General features: G+C 42.8%; 2 protein-coding genes across 3 annotated transcripts; one reads left to right on the top strand and one right to left on the bottom strand.

The window, feature by feature from the left end:
• The first annotated feature begins 245 nt into the window (after nt 1-245).
• On the top strand, nt 246-8,376 carry LOC128754278 (von Willebrand factor A domain-containing protein 7-like). The gene is made up of 18 exons (XM_053856780.1): nt 246-365; nt 1,231-1,416; nt 1,657-1,793; nt 1,904-2,048; nt 2,125-2,218; nt 2,526-2,654; nt 3,029-3,215; nt 3,295-3,464; nt 4,346-4,458; nt 4,526-4,642; nt 4,717-4,890; nt 4,962-5,094; nt 5,162-5,314; nt 5,399-5,491; nt 6,197-6,468; nt 6,537-6,670; nt 6,745-6,904; nt 7,857-8,376. Exons 1-18 carry the CDS (start codon nt 276-278, stop codon nt 8,232-8,234), a joined length of 2,865 nt encoding a protein of 954 aa, XP_053712755.1. The 5' UTR covers nt 246-275; the 3' UTR covers nt 8,235-8,376.
• A 1,149-nt stretch (nt 8,377-9,525) lies between these two features.
• LOC128753884 (uncharacterized) lies at nt 9,526-16,443 on the bottom strand. 2 transcript variants are annotated; one of them, XM_053856046.1, is made up of 7 exons: nt 16,085-16,443; nt 14,806-14,969; nt 14,679-14,730; nt 13,990-14,150; nt 13,840-13,885; nt 12,211-13,571; nt 9,526-11,955 (listed from the first exon to the last, which is right to left on the bottom strand). In XM_053856046.1, exons 1-7 carry the CDS (start codon nt 16,350-16,352, stop codon nt 9,961-9,963), a joined length of 4,047 nt encoding a protein of 1,348 aa, XP_053712021.1. In that variant the 5' UTR covers nt 16,353-16,443; the 3' UTR covers nt 9,526-9,960. The 2 variants fall into 2 exon arrangements, with proteins under 2 accessions (XP_053712021.1, XP_053712022.1); XM_053856047.1 differs by having other exon boundaries at nt 14,806-14,945.
• Between the last annotated feature and the right edge of the window lie 438 nt (nt 16,444-16,881).

Below are 16,881 nucleotides of genomic sequence, written 5' to 3'. Positions count from 1 at the left end.
TTCTGCTGCTGTGTTTCAAAAGGGGAGGAGTGGGTGGCTGGGGCATGTTATCGGGCAAACCAGTAAACATCAGCTCTCAAGTACAAGGAATGCCCTCAGGGTGTAACCAATTGTGAAGACCGTAGAAGGACTTTGCACATATCCACAGAACTTCAGTTACATGCAGGAAATGCTTTTATGGCTGATAGTATTTCATGGGGGGGTGAAAAGATAAGGTTCATTCTATGAACATGTGTTGAGGATGAGGGGAATAAACACTCCACCCATCACAATGCATGACTAAGGCACTTTTATATCAGGATGCTGTTTCCTGTTGCTTCTTCAGTTGGAAACGCAGACGTCCGAAGAAGTTTGATCCACTGGAGGTATGACTAACATCTAACATTCCTTGATTAAATTAAATGTATTGTTTAGTTCCAAAGAAATATTGTATGTCTATTTATATATATCTATATATATATAGATATATATAGATATATATATATAGATAGATAAACCGACAATGATTATGTAGATTTTGTGTAAATAACACTTTGTATTACTTAAATACAGGAGAATGATATTTTCCCTCGACTGATTTATGAAATATTATTCTCCCGTATCTTTGAAAAAGTAAAATTATGACAATGTCATAGGCCCTTCATCCAGGCCAGCTACAAGGCTCCCATGATACTTCCATTGCCACTGTGGTTGTGTCTGCTGGTGTCACTTTTCATAGTTAGAGCTTGAAACTGAACCAAGGATTTACACCAAATGAAGGTGGTCAGAAAGGGCAGAAATGTGGCTGAAAAAACGTGTTTAATATTTAAGGTGGGCAATAGAAGGTATTTGAAAAAGGTTATTTTCCATCCTTTTACACAGATATAGGCAACCACATGGTTTCTCTCACCTGGGCAGGGACATAAAAAAAATTAAAAATTAAAAAAAATCTGGTCAAACATGATGATGTAATATATGTGTGTAATATATATACATATATTTTAACTTTTAATTTATGCGGTAAAATCATTGACAGATTTGTGATTGCGAAATATGATTGATGAGGCCTTCGTTCCAGTGTTTGTGTAAGAACGTTTGTTGGAAACTAAGTCACAAACAAATATTGGTCAAAACTTTGAGGTAACTTTTAAGTTAACTTTTACTGAATCGCGAGTGATTCGTTTTCTTTTATTTCACAAGTGGCATTGCAATCATGATGACAGTCATAAGTTTGTCTTTATCCCTCTGCAGATCATGACTTCACTGTGGGTGGTGGCACTGTTGGTGTTAACCTTCGTTGCACCTGCACCGGCCTTTGTCTCTATTGGAGGCGGGGCGTCAACACATGTCAGCATCACAGGCACAGCTTTACTGCAGAAAGTGTCGGAGACGTGCCGGGCTGTGGTTGAGGCCGCCGGGCATGAGTTCAAACCCACGGTATGATTGTTTACTTTTCAACACAGTACAGCAAGCTTGATAAGAACACAGAAATTTGTTGGCGAGAATGTTGCCAAGTACATTGCCATCAGACAGACGGTGAAGAGTGAAAAACCTGTACGTTTTTGGGATGTGGGAGGAAATAAGAGTGCCCAGATTAAACCCATTCCAGCACCCATGTGTCCTCAGTGTCTGTCATTACTCATTTCAAGAACATGATGATAAGTGGTCCATGTGCAGGGTACGTCTCCTGAAGAACTGGTGCAAGCCTGCCTTGGCCCAACAGCAACAGGAGAAGTTTCTGGTGCCAAATTCCATGCCGCCCTTCAAGAGATCTATATGCAGAATGGACTCGTGGACAGAGACTTTGCCGGCAGGTGTGTGGCAACAATGGTCCTCTTTAAACACATTTGACTAGACTGATCCATCCTGCTGTGACCAGGCAACAGCTTTGAAGGTAAAGTCAATGGTTGTGACTCTGTTGCAGTGCTCCACACCACTTTAACTCCGAGGCCTTTTTGACTGGGCGAGGTTTGCTCATGGAGGGTTTGGCATCCATCAAAGCCAACATCCGCAGCGAGAATTACAGAGCTGCCAGAGAAAGTCTTGGCACAATCCTTCATGTTCTACAGGTGAGATGAATTGTGTTTCAAGTGCCTCATAATGTTGAATGAGTCATGAACCTTTGCTTTTCTTTACTTCGGACAGGACTTCTACAGCCACAGCAACTGGGTGGAGCTGGGAAACACAGAGCCGTATGAGGCCCTGCTGCGCCAAGATCTCCCCATAGACAATGTCGCAGGTGTGTAGCTGGGTGTGAGATAAGCACTATAACAAGGACCAGCCTGGGAAAAGTCTCATTTCAATGTCAGTAATCTATCGTTTTCATTTCAAAGGCTCAGAGATTTCACTTTTCTAATTGTATTTGTCAAATTATCACACCAAAACAGCTACATTTTTAGACATAGAATTGGCTTTTTTCCATCTTAATTTGCATTATTACTGTGGTATCGGACATTTCAGGGGAAGGGGATTCAATTCTATACTTCTATACCACCAGAGTTTTGACATGCAGAGCTCTACTGATTTCTATTCTCGCTGCCTTGAAGATGTAAACACTGCCACCTGCAAAGACTGTGCCAATGGGGCATGCGCCAATCCTTTGCTTCCTCAAATCCTGAAGGAGAAGAAACTCACATCTGGATACATGGGAATCTTCTCCGCTGACAAACCATCAGGTATTTACATGTAGAATATATTTAAAGCGCATTTCAACTGCCAAAAGACAAATTCAAATAAATAAAAATCGATGGACCGCTTGGATCACATTCTGTCAAACATGATTCTCAACTTTTATGTTTTCATTCGATTTCATATTTAAAGTTGCTTAAAGTCACTTCAGCTCTCATCAAGATTGTTGATCCTCAGATGATACTGTATCTAGAAGTGACTACTACTGTGTATGTGAAGTCCAAGTCTGTTTATGCAGATATGGACAGAGCGAGAAGCTGCTACTTGTGTGTTTTATTTTTGTGTCACAACTTGACCAATTCACTGTCAAATTCAAGTCAGAAATATTTGTAAGTAAATTTATCTCCAATTACGTGTGCAGGCAAATGTAGCCACGGAGGTGCAGGCGATCTGACCACCAACGTTGCCCCCCGAGGAGGCCTCAGTAAAGATGAGCGCCGTGCTGACAACCAAGCTTTCCACGACACTGCTGTCAAGTTAGCCACTGCTGCCAGCCTTGAGCTGCTGGAGGACGTCCGGCGTGCTGCGGGAAACAACAAGTTCTTGAGGTAACTGTATCTGAATGATGTAAAAACAGGCGCAAGACAATCTCAAGACAGAACGGTAAACTTTTGGTCGTTTCTCTAGAATGATGGGGATTGCCCGAGTCTCGGTGGTGTGCTTCGTGATCGACACCACCGGCAGCATGAAAGATGACATTGACGAAGCTCGCTCTGTCGTATATGAAATCATTGACAGCAAGCGAGGCACTCAGGATGAACCATCAGAGTATATCCTTGTGCCCTTCAATGACCCTGGTGAGTTCGACGATACATATTTTTATGGGACTTCACACATTTAAACCAAAAGACACAGCAGCAGGGATCGCCAACTGGCGGCCCTCGGTTTAGTGAGGCTGCTGAGAGGAAGCTGAGAGAGCAAACGCCCAAGTTCTGGGCCCGTTGGAGCCGTGACAGAGATTGCTTGTTGATGCCAGTGAGAACAGACCTATGGAACGTGAAAACGTTTTCCAAGTCATGTGAGATCATGAGTTTGATTTTAATGTAATTTGAATTGAAAGAAACAGGGATGGACTGCAAAGAGATGTACTTGAGTAATAGAAAGGTAAAAGAATGGCAACTTCTGTCACTGCCTCTAGTTCAGTGTTTTTCAACAGGCGTGCCGCCAGAAATTATCCAGCAATAGAGGTGGACGATATGATAACACAAAGTTTGCTACGTGGTTTAAATGTTGATTATAAACTAAATGCAGAACCAAATCAATGTGCCCCAAAATGTGAATCATGAAGTTAAGGCTAAAGAATGACAATGATTTCTCTGGAAATTCCCCAAACTACAATAAATTCACGCAATAGAGATTGTAATAAAATTGAGATTGTTGTTTAAAATAAATAAATAAATAATTCATGATGCCATATTGCATACTCTTTTCTGGAGACATTTTAAAACGAAGACATTTTCTGCAAATAACATGCCAAAATATCCAAGACTCAGTCGCTACATTTTTTCACAAACTAAAAGCGATTTTCTATAGGAGGTCTGACTGCAGTTTGCTGTGGCTTAAAAAAGGTTGAAAAATAAGGAAACAGCGATCAATCAGGAGGCCAGATCAGATTGGTTGATGGATTGTTAGTACTGATACATATAGGTGTAGAGTAAACAATGTTGATGTCATGCAGCTTTTGGACCCCTGATCCGGACAGCAGACCCAGATGTGATGAAAGCAGAAATTTCCAAGTTGACGGCAGCTGGAGGTGGTGATGGCCCAGAGATGTGTCTTTCAGGTTTACAGGTAAAACACAAGTGTTGAGCTTACAACTGTGCTGTTATCTTCAGAATTTGGTTGGTTTGTTTTCCAGATGGCACTGACAGGCGCACCCGCTTCCTCTCACATATATGTTTTCACCGATGCTCCTGCCAAAGACATCGGACTCAAGGACACCATTGTTGCTCTGATCCGAAAAACCAAGTCCACGGTAGATTTGCTCTATTTGTATGTATTAGTGTTGCACGTGCTGGAACCCACTAAAAACATGAATTCTCCTCACAGGTGTCTTTCTTCATGACCACAAAGACAGGGAGACGTCGCAGAGCGGTCTATGCTGCTTCTTTGAATGACTACAAGGACCTGGCTCTGGCTTCAGGAGGACAAGCTATTGAGGTGTCAAAGAGAGAGCTGCCTCAGGCGACTGATATCATCCTCGATACTTCCACTTCAGCATTGGTAAAACTCACAGATCTGATGAACCACGAGACGCTTGAATCAATGAATCATATGACCCTCCTCTCCACCAGGTGACAGTCCTGCAAAGAGCAAGGAATCCTGGAAAAGCAGAGACATTTTCCTTCATGTTGGATGGGTCCCTGAGCAAGGTCACCATATACATCACTGGAACAGCGATCAGTTTTACGCTGACTAACCCTTCAGGTAAACAGGGTTACGCCCTCAATGACCTCAAACTCTCACATGTCACTGACACTTGAACAAATCCCAGGTGTGAGCCAGACCAGCACTGAGGCCACAGGAAAGCTGGGAACCATTAAGTCGACTGGAAATCTGATGAGAATTAATCTGAATCCTGACAAAGCTTCTGGAAAGTGGAAACTGCAGATCAACTCTAACCAGCCGTACACAGTCAAAGTCACAGGTGACTTATTTGCTTATACACACACACACACAATGGGATGACATGATAAATAAGTAACTCATTTTGATGTTTGATGTGTTCCAGGGCAGAGTACAATCACCTTTATCTATGACTTCGTGGAGAAATTCGATGGACCTCACCCTGGATATGCAGTTATCAGTGGGCGCCCCCTCGCAGGTAAAATTCAACGCTGAGAAGCCACTTGAACAGTGATATCTCAGTGCGTCATGATGCAGGAGTAAACTTATTATTATTCTGTAATCTCAGATCTGAGCTCATAAAGCTACAATAACATGGTTATCTATCATCTTTATTGGTTGGGTCCAATGTACTTCTGTCCATAGTTTTTATTCTCTTGTCTGAAAGGGGCCATCAAGTTCATTTGAACAAACTTCGAAATACCAACTTCCACATAAGGAACACGCACACACACAAGTTTGAATCTCGATCTTTGTGAGGGCCACTCATTGCCATCATGCTTTTCCCAGCCTGTAACCCACACACAAGCGGTGCTGCTTGCCACAGCTTCAGAAGTGACAAGCATACTTCGACTGAGACACCTGTGCTAGCTTGAGGGCAAACTCGCTGCTAATGGCATAGTTTTTCTGCAAGGCTCCTTGAACATGGATATCCAAGCTTTTCAAGATGATTTCATGTCTTCTCGAATCATGACGTTAATGTCAAACATGTCATTGTCTGGAGATGCGACGGACAAGCAAACTTGAATTTGTAAGTTTGAACTGATCAACCAGTCAGAGAACAGACAGTTAATGATGTTACCACATGCCTGCACCCAGGTGGAGTGTTGGCAAACTGAGGGTTCTGAAAATGAATTACATTTTTGGTATTTGGCTAGTAATCCACTGTACTTGACGTCCACAGGTCAGCCTGCCAGTATTATGCTCAATGTTATGGGCAAAAAAGGTCCATCTTCATTGGAAATAGGAAAAGTTGGTGTAGTTGCCATGTCTGCCTCTGAGAGTATTACCTATGGTGAGACCACCGACATGGGCAACGGAGCAGTTCTGGTGACACTGAAGGCCATCCCATCTGGGGAGTTTGTCATTGTGCACCAAGGGACAGACAAAGTGTCAAGCAGCGAGTACGAGAGACAGTCGACCACACAGATGTCCGTTTCCAAAGTCAACATTGAGGTATGCAGTTCAAAGTCTGTAACATTTAAGATTTGACCAAATTTAAACCCATTGTCTTTCCTCTTAAGGCCGCTGTGACGGGCACCATGGAACCAGGAAAGACCTTCACAATCCCATTCAGTGTGATCACTCAGGGTCTGAGCGGCGAATTCATTATTAACGCACAAAACGACAAAGACTACCCAATGACAAAACCAAACAGGTAACTAACTACACACTGGAGTAAACCGAATCCAGAGGGTTTCAACTCAATAAGTATCTGTATTCTCTTAACAGGCTCACCTTGACCTCTGGAAAATACACCAACTCTAGTTTGACTATCACTCCAGGTATAAACACAGTGCCTGGCACTGATGTCACGGTAACCATTGATGCCAAGTCAGTCGTCGGTGCGGATTCTAACTACGCTGTGCTGAGATTCACCGTCATCAATAAGGTAACCAAACACAGGTCTGAGGAAAGGCAGAGTTCTCACTTGGTAAATACTTGCCTAGGTATTAACTACTGTAACCAGTGATTGACAACAGTAACATACGCCCTTTTGGCCCCAAAACTAAGTTAAACAATCATAATTATCTACTGGGGTGAAAGAGAAAGCATCTCCCCAATTTGTTTACATTATGTGTATATTAGCCATTTTTCTCCAGATTATGATATAGATGTTACAGATGTCGATACAAATAATGGACATAGGCCAGGAACAAGAGCATCGGAAAAGAATATTGGTGAAACTGAAGAAGGCAGTTTGGTTAGTGCCATTTTTAAAATGTTGCATACTGGGGAAGCTACGATGAGGATTTTTGCTGCCAGTCACCGATACCGATCAGCCCGAGTGCCGATCACCTATACCGATCACATGGATTGACAATGTTTGGTGAATCTCTCAAGACTTTTCTCTATCCATGAAATATTTACATACTGGCCGCTTGTAGCGCGACTCCGAGACAGAGAGCTCTGCATTTATAAACGTTTCCACACTGGACGTTTCCAAAAGTTTCAGATTCAGGTGGCTGATGAGCGTTACACCCGACTCCAAATCGGTGACGAATACGGTTGTTTCCGTCTCAGCATAAAAGACACCTGAGAAAGGCTGGTCATTTAGCTGGCTATTCATAGTTATTTCTTGGGCTATCTGTTTAGCGTTCTAAATGTCATGCTTGGACCAGTGGGTGTTGCTAAGCATTAGCCGCGCTAACAGCCTGCAGCAGAGGAACGCACGTGATCAGTTGTTGTGATAAGTAGTAGTGACAGTAGTGTTCAACTTTCACCGATCATGCTGAAATCGGCCGACCACGTTCGGTGACCGGTCGATCGGAGCATCCGACTCTTTGGTGGTTGCGTGAGGACGAAGCAGAATGTTGATTAAAGACTCTGCTCTTTTTTTTTAGATCACAGACTTCTTTCCACCAAAGTGCGACGTGTTTGATATCAATGCCGAAGACTGCCCCAAAGATTTGGCGCAGTGTGAACCATTCCGCTGGGGATTGTCTGCCAATGTCAGTGATGGTAACGGCACCGGGGTGGAACAAATGTACCTGGCTACTGGCAATGGAACCATCACTCACAGCGGCCTTAATAGGCCCTTCATCCAGGCCGGCTACAACGCTTCCTGCTGCTCACCAATTTTTGAGTTGGTCACAGTCGACAAAATTGGGAATGTGGGCAAATGCTACCATTCCATTCTCTCTGGTGGGCCTCCAATGCTATCGCTTCCACTGCCGCTGTGGTTGTGTCTGCTGGTGTCGCTTTTCATAGTTAGAGCTTGAAACTGAACCAAGGATTTACACCAAATGAAGGTGGTCATCTTGTGGGTTCTGGTGCTCAATGGACAGGCATTTCACAGCAAAGAATGTATTTAATATAGCGGGTGGAAAAACAAGCATTTTGCATTTTGTGGGAAAGAATTGTGGCTGCAAGGAACTTGTTTGATATGTAATGTTGGCAATAAAAGCTATTTGAAAAAGTTTAATTTCCTCCTTTTACACAGATATAGGCAACCACATGGTTTCTCTCACCTCGATGTGGCCTGCCAAACAGGTCAAACATGATGATTTAATATACGTGGCTGTATTCTCTGGGAAACTCAGGATATATTTTTTGCAAACATGATGTTCCTATTCATTTCAAACCTTGCAACAATTTGTGACAGAAACATGTCCACTTTTGTCCCTGGGGTGGGAGTGGGGTCGGGTGAAGCAATGTGGTATATGCAGTCCAATGCAGCCAAGATTGACCTCTATCACCTCTCCACAAGTGAATGGCCCGAAACAGACACACTAACTCCTCCAGACAAGACAAAGCCAGCCATTTACACCTGAAGAACAAAAAACACCCTGTTGAAGTCAGTTATGTCCCACCTTTTGGACAAAGAAGAACCGCTTATGAAATTTGTCTAATTTTATACTTGGGGAATGACGCTTCCTCATTGGTAAAATTCTGAGATACGTGGCCATTTTGTGAATACTTCAGAGTTGTGGGCATATGTGTAGTTTCTCTCCAGTACTAAACACGAAATCAACATCAGCCTCGTCACACTGTTATGCTACTACCATAAGTGCAAAAGCAACCATTTTGGTAAACCTCATATCACCTTGATTGCAGTGGAATGGTTCATCCCCACATGGCTTTGTGTGTTTTGAAGAAAGCCTTTATGGATATCAGGCAGATGAATGGTTTGTGGTGCGTTTTATGAGGCCAAACCGGTAAATGAAACCTTTGCAAATCATTCAAATCTAAATTTAAACACAGCAGTTTTTCCAGAACACCATTTTACACCATGCTGAGAGGAGACTGGACCGAGGCAACCATATGGTTTCTCTGAGAACAAAAGAAAATCCTTTTTTCTTCAAGCAAGAACTCAAGACATATGTGATCTAATATTTACCACATAATACACAAATTAAAATAAAATAGTAAAAAACAATGCAGTAAGACACTATAAATGAAGTATGCAAAATCCTGATTTGAAATCAATGCATTTCAAACCCATATATTGAACAAAAACATTTGTAAGAAATACTACAAAAACAAGATTCAAAATAATTTATTTACCACTATTTGTGCTTAAAATAAAAGTCCATATTTTGAAAATAGTGTCCAATCAATCAATACAACAGTAATACTTACATAAACAAATAAATGTAAACATAACTTAAACAAAAAACAATTTCCTGAAGGATTTGCAGCAGTAGCTGGTGACTCAATTCACAGTTCTCCTACAACAGATGCATGAAATTAAATGCAAACAAGAACGGTGCAGATGAAGAAAGGGGCAAAAAGGCTGTAGCAAAGCTTATAATGAAATAGGAACTCTGTTCAGATTCACACAGAGATAATTTTGAAAGAAACAATCTGCAATAAAATTATTCCAGTCTGAACAGATCTCTTAGGCGCCACGAATTCATTTTCCCAGGTCAAGTGAAGCACCACCACTAATGACATCTAATGTTGTGCTTTGCAAGAGGTAACCTGAACAAATGAAAGCAATTCAACTTAGACATTTGTGGGCATTTTATGAACATTTCTGATATGCTTCTTCACATGGCTCGACTGTGTGAACCTTTTCTGGCAGTAAGGGCACACTTGTGGTTTCTCTCCTGTGTGTATATACTTGTGTCTTTTTAAATTATTATAATCCACAAATCCCTTTCCACAATATGGGCACCAGTGTCTCTTCTCGCCACTGTGCCACCTCATGTGCACAATCAGCTCAACCTTTTTCGTAAACTTCTTATCACACTGAGTGCAGTGGAATGGTGTCTCCCCTGTGTGTCGTCGTATGTGGGCCTCCACTTCTTGCTTTGTAAAGAAAGCTTTGTTGCATATCTGGCAGACGAAAGGTTTGAATCTTGTGTGGACCATTTTGGTGTGTTTGGTGAGGCCAAACTGGTAGACGAAGCCTTTGCCACACTCGAGGCAGACATATCTCCTATTGTTGTGGTGCACCCGCTCATGGCGCTTGAGACTCCGGGCATCTGGAAAGGTTTTACTACACACGGTACAGGGGTAGGGTCGCTGGCCGATATGCAGATTGGCGTGACTCTCCAGCGATACCTTGCTGCACAGAATACGGCCGCACTCCATGCACTGGTGCTTAGCACCTTTTGGTGTCTGTGAACCGCCTGAAGGCGATGCCTTTGAAGCTCTGTCACTTTTGTTGTGTGGAGAAGGTGCTTTATTTTGTCGTGGTGTTGCTGCCAGTTCCAATGACTTTCTTTCAGTTTTGAAACTTTTTGTAGCCGATTCATTTTTCTTCATAGTGCGGCGACGATTTCGAGCCACAACAGTTGTTTTTTCTTCTGCGTTTGTTCTTGATCTGCCTGAATATTTCCGTTTAGCTTCTGCCTTTGATGCCTTTTTGGCAACAGCTACTTTTAAGCTGACTTTTGCCTTCCTTTTATTTTCATTTACATTTTCAGCCACTTCATTATCATTGGTCACTTTGGTCCACAGAAGACCATTTTTCATATAAGCCTCAAAATTTGTTGTTTCACCAGTTTCATGAATCTTGGATAAAACTTGACTGAAAGAGACTTTCTTGGGGCTCAAGTTAGTGGATCCAGCTGCAGATGTTTTCAAAACATCTGTAGTCGGTGATGGCTTTAGAGAATCAGCACAAGAGGAATCCGTTTCACTGCAACCATTAGATGATCGAGACTTCTTCAACCTCAGTGATGAGGGTTTTGCCATTTGTGCCAAATGGTCATCTTTGTCGATTCTATTTGATGTTCGTCTTGGAATTGCAGAGTCTGACTCTGCATTTTGAGAAACACCTGTTGTATTGTTGAGACTAACAGTCTGGTCTCTCGTGGATCTTTGTGGATTTACCAGTTCACAGTTTGGAATGACCCCCTCTTTTGTGCTCAGATACCTTTTCGGACTAGTGTTTTCCTTAGATGAACTGCACTGACTTGTCCCCGATCTTGAAGCACACTGAGCAGATTGAGATTTGACTGAGCTGAGCCTTTTAGAGGCGACAGTGCATCCTTCAGGGCCATCTTCAGTTTTCTTTGTGAAACTTCCAGAGTGGGACTTTTCTGAAATGATGCTGCTGTTGCTCAATCTGCCTTTTCCACTGGAGACAGAATCTCTTCTGTGGTCTTGAGAATCGGCATTTTGTGACAATGTCAAAGTCCTCCAAGTGAATTTTATCACTGGTGGGGACTCTTTACAGCTCTTGGTTTTCAGATGATGTGGAGTTGTGCTCTTTGACGATGCGACATCTTGAGTTACCTTGGACTTTCTCTGGCTGACTGGCTCAGTAGCGTTGTTTACCTCCGTTACATCTTCACTCTCCAGTTTAGCTTTCTTTGGACTCACAGGAAGTGCCTCTGTTTCAGAAGCACAATCTGTGATGGCTTTTGTCCTTTTCTCTTGCAAATGGCTTTTCAGGTGACTTCGGAGCCTCGCAACAAAGGAGGTATTCGGTGACTTTTTTTTTCGGCTGGTGGGGGTTTCTGCAATGGAGTTCTCCGCTTCAGCAAGGGGCTAAAACACAAGATACAGATTATGAAAATTAGATTCACGTTACTTGAGCACATCATTGACCCATTCGCTATACTCTGTTTGCATTGCAGTGCAAGTAAAACTCGATGAGTATGATTCCCAACTATAAGTGTGAGTTAGTGGGAAGCAGTGGGTGATAGACACATCCTGTTTGATGACAGAAAGGTATTTAAATGACTGGACCATGGGAAATGTTGCATAACAAATAAGAAGACGCATGTCATTGACAAACAGTACCTTTTCATGGAGATGACCTGTAGGGCCCACAGCCAGCTGGGCGAGAAACTGAGCTTTGGTCATGTGTAGTTGTGGGACTTGAAGTTTCTTGTGCAGAGGACTTATCTGAACCGCTTGCAGCTCTTGTTTTATGGGTCGATTCAACCGGAGGATCGGTTCACTTTCCACTTGCCCTTGAGGTTCTGTCGCCTCACTGAATTCACAAAGATCCATCGCGTCCATCGATTCCTCTGACAATGGTGCCATAATTTTGGAAGGAACTGTGTCTGAGGCTTCAGAGTTGTCTGTCACTGGACTGGATGTTGCAGATGAAAGTTCTGCTGGTGACAGGTTTTCTTCAGTTGTGATACCAGATGAGCTGAATCCAGATGAATGTGTTGTCCAGCGCTCGTTGTCTATGTCTGGCGTTGGAAGTCTTGGTATTCGGATGACAACAACAGGTTGCATTTGGGAGATATGAGATATTTTGGTTGGTGCCGGAGAACCTTCCTTGGATTGTTGTGTGCTGAGTCGAGACACAAGATATGCTTTTCTGGAGGAAACAGACGTCCGACTTTCACTTGCAGACATGTGTGAACTGCTGATCTCACTTGGCATCACATTGGGTTCTGGGTCAGTGGAATGAAGAGTAGATTTTCCTGTCTCTGGACATTTAGACACAGCCGATGCTTCCTGCAAACATCTCGTCAGTGGCTTGTCTGAAACAGCAGGTTCTTTTTGAAGAGGCTCAGCATTTGCTTCCGCCTCATGTGCAGCAGCATCACACCTCAGCATGGAAGGGTTGGTGTTATCGCTTAACTTACTTATGTTCTGAGAGATCGGTTCAACACTTAAAATCACAGGTCGTGCCTTGTCTGACTTGACAACGTTCTTCTGAGATATTTTAGGAGCCTCACCTGGCCCAACAGCTAGCAGTTCCTTTGCATTTTGGGAGTTAATGTTAGCAGTAGACTGAACTACTCTCAATTCAACTGCTTTAGTTGGTGAAGACAGCTTGTTTATCAACTGCTGATTCATGGCTTCAACAAGCAGCATGGCGTCCTGAAGAGGGACAGTGTTGTGTTCAACCAGTGGAATGGATGTTTCTCCTTGAGTTTCCACTGTAATGGAAGGTGATCTTCTTCCATCAGCTGGCTTAACATGCTGTTTGGTATCATTCAATTTTCTTTTAACAGAGGAATACGTGTGGCTTAGTGACTCAACAGAAACAACTCGGGGTCCATTGGGGTCCATCTGCGATTCAGCTTCAACACGTTTCTCCTGAATATCGGTCGACTCAAGCTTGGACAAGGCTGTGTTGTCTTTAAGATGGAGACACTCTTGGTCAGTCTGAGTCCCAATGTCAGAAGCAGCAGCTGCATCTTCAATAAACAAAATATAACAGGCAGTGGTCATCAAATATCTCATCTTTTCTCCCTCGTAGACATGTTTACTCTTCCATAAATACACTACTTTTGGACATGCCTCTTGTAAAGCATGACAATATTTAACCCCAGAATGGCCACTGAAGGCTCACCCTAGTAGCCCACCATATGCAGAAGAATTCAATACTTGTAGTTGATAGTTGCCAATAAGTAAGACATCAATATTTCTCAACAAAAAACGGGTTAGAACCCATTCTCTTCTTACCATCATCACTTTCCTGTTTCACTGTGGAGTAGTGCCACTCTTCCTCCTGAGAAGGCAAGAGAGTGATGGTAAAGTGCCATTATATTTGTTGTCATTGACAGCAAAGAAGAAAGCACAGAAGTCAGAACAAAAGAAAGAAGGTTCACACACCTCTTGTTTGACAGTTTTCAATGAAGGATGTGTTAGTCCACAGTACTGGTGGTCCTGCAGGAAGAACATCGCCTCATCAGAACCAACCGGCCTGTGGGTTTGGATAGATTTGGCGAGAGGCTGGCAGTGCTCCACAGACAAGACGTAGACGGGAACATTGTCTGAAACATTAAAGAAAATGTTTTAGTTTGTTAGTTCCATAAATAAAATATGACTTAAATGATTTCTTATCATGAGGCAGCACTGGTGGATGCGTGGCCGTCATTCTGCTTCCCATGCAGCACGCATGGTGGCAAGTGGCACCAAAATGCAAGCGTGTTTGGGTCTTTCTCAAGGACAGGTGAGGCGTGGGATTCTAACTGCCAATTCCCTGGGTTACTGAGGACTAGGAATATTACTCAAGATCCTAAGGTAGCCACAGGTTTTTGGAAAAAAAAAACTATAAAAACAAAATACACAAAGCCATAAATGTAAAATGGAAAGAGGAAACAGGGAAAATTCTGGAAAAATAGAATTTTTGCCACTGACATAATTTCCGCCGGCTTCCTCATTTGGTGCCCGGATCACTTGGTTTTTGTTGGCTAGAATTGTGCTATGGCTTGTAAATATGTATTTATACATTTGGATATTGTCAAGAATGACATTGATTGAAAGGTAAAATTGCATCAGACATGACCTCAAATTCTCACCTGCAGTATCTCTTATCAGGTGCTTGCTGACCAAAACACAGTCACTCTCCTCCTGCAATGAAAAAAAGAAATTCCAAATCAAGACGAAAAATATGGTCACAGAAATGCACAAATGAATGCCGCTCACCTCTTTTATGACAAATGTTTCTGTCATCTGAGATTCCTCCTCAGTGGCCCCCAACGACTGGTGTTGTAGAGTAGGAGACACTACTGCACTGCCACTACTGCACTGTTGGTTCAAAGTTGAAAACTGTGGTCGCTCAATGACTGCAGCAGGAACACAAATGAGATCTGTATAGGCAGAATGTTCAAAACCTTTGTCAATGTCAATTTGTCAATGGGAAAACCAATGCCTAAAATATTTTTCATAATCACTAACACGTTTTTTCAGGGTTGTTTAACACATTCTGAATCCAGTTGTTGCAGCTCATTTTGATGTATTTTGAAGGAAACCCCTTCTGAAGACAATACCTAACTGCAGCCAGAGATGCATGTCCTGCTGATAGTAGGAGCAATACTGCAAACAGCTGGTATGTGAGAAACAAGAAACGTATGGAGCACGGAGGTCAACAGCAGCCTGGACGATTGACCAGGCAGCTGCTCCACATGGCAGAGGTGGAGTAGTGACAATGATATCGACCTGGGATGCACTGACCACAATCCTGGCATCAGGAATCAATGCTATGATGCGGCCTCATAAAGCAGGAACAGGCATCTGTGGAAAAATTGTAGATCCGGGAGCCGATCCTTGCCTTTAACTCTGTGTTTAATGCTCATGTTGACATCACACGCAGCACCTGTCATAATGATAATATGGCAGCAGCTAAAAGCAGATACAGCATTGTTGACCTTGTCTTCAAATTTAAGTTTGTTTTTTTTTTTGCCTTTTACTCACGGCATGTTCACTGTTATCCCATTAACATTAGACATTAAACACGCTGATAATACTGTACAGCAGATACATTTCTCCACGTCTTACAAATATATATCATTAATGTAACCAAACCAAAGATGTATGCAGAAATGCAAGAGTACACATTAACCAAGCACTGATCAAAAAAGTTCATGAAGGGGGAAAGTACTTGATGATAAACTAAAGTATCGCAACAACTAAACAACTACAGTACGTGTTTAAGTAGTAGCAGTGAAGTACTTTGTGTCCCCGACTAGGTTTTGCTTTAGTATCAGGCCGCTCCCACTGTTAGCAGGAATGGTTTCTCTTCCAGTCAAGAGACCAATGCGCTGCACTGGAGCTGTCGCCAAATGAAGTGTTGAACTGGGGGTGTGAGACTGTGTTCAACAGAACAACGGTAACGGTACAGATCCCGGGCACCTTCAAACTAATTTCATTACCTAAGATGATGGAATATTTGGGCCAAATTTAAGGAGAACGTGACCATACTCACCACATTGAACGGCCTCGTCACGTGCTTCTACGCCTGTTGTTTGTACAAAAGCCGACTTTGTTTCGGCCCTTCTGCTCAGACGCTTGTTTTCCACTTCGAATCGGTTGCATTGTGCTTTTAGCTCCTCGCATTCTTTCTTGGTCTTTGATAGTTCTTCCTTGAGCTCGTCGATTATAGTTTCGAAAAGTTTCGTGGTCTCGTTGATGGCACTCCGAACCATTCCCTCCACAAAGGAGGAATATTTGGTCTGGAAATCAACCAACGACATCGTAGAAAAACCGTCGCTTTTCGATGCGACGCTAGAACCAGAAGCGACAGCACCTTTCAGCTGAGAACGATCATGGCGTCATGGCGCACGACTGAAGTAGATCTTTGTTTGTGTGACGCGTAGCAGCGGAGGGAGGGGCGGGACATCCGGTACGTCAACCAATCATCGACTTGCTCCGAGGGACGTCTCGGTGCGGTTCCGCTTGAGTCAGATAGGCTTTTGATCATTTATCATTTATTTAGGATCGTTATTTCGTGAAACATTTGTAGCAAACACAGGTCTCCAAAAACTGGAAACCAAAACTACTTGATAACATTATCGGTTGGGATGAATCCCAGTAAAGCAGCATTTTATGCACTTATGCTTGAACCGTTTTTCGGGGGAAAAAAAAAGGACGAAAAGTGTCCGACTATGACGTCACGTCGCCCGGTTTTACATGTCTTTTCTCCCTCATGAATGAGCCTGTACTACTTCCTGGTTTGATGACGACACGGTCCATGTCAGCCAACCACAATCGGCGTGATACCAT

This window comes from Synchiropus splendidus, chromosome 2 (assembly GCF_027744825.2).
Source record: "Synchiropus splendidus isolate RoL2022-P1 chromosome 2, RoL_Sspl_1.0, whole genome shotgun sequence".
Classification (NCBI taxonomy): Eukaryota; Metazoa; Chordata; class Actinopteri; order Syngnathiformes; family Callionymidae; genus Synchiropus; species Synchiropus splendidus.
This window is presented reverse-complemented; position numbering and strand designations above follow the sequence as displayed.

Bases quoted from the DNA above. Each gene is read 5' to 3' on its own strand.
- LOC128754278 (XM_053856780.1), top strand. From the start codon at position 276: ATGACTAAGGCACTTTTATATCAGGATGCTGTTTCCTGTTGCTTCTTC. The intron at 2,049-2,124 runs GTGAGATGAATT...TACTTCGGACAG, and splicing joins CAATCCTTCATGTTCTACAG to GACTTCTACAGCCACAGCAA. The intron at 4,643-4,716 runs GTAGATTTGCTC...TTCTCCTCACAG, and splicing joins TCCGAAAAACCAAGTCCACG to GTGTCTTTCTTCATGACCAC.
- LOC128753884 (XM_053856046.1), bottom strand. From the start codon at position 16,352: ATGTCGTTGGTTGATTTCCAGACCAAATATTCCTCCTTTGTGGAGGGA. The intron at 14,151-14,678 runs GTGAGAATTTGA...TTAATGTTTCAG, and splicing joins CCTGATAAGAGATACTGCAG to ACAATGTTCCCGTCTACGTC. The intron at 13,886-13,989 runs GTGTGTGAACCT...TTGCCTTCTCAG, and splicing joins TGAAAACTGTCAAACAAGAG to GAGGAAGAGTGGCACTACTC.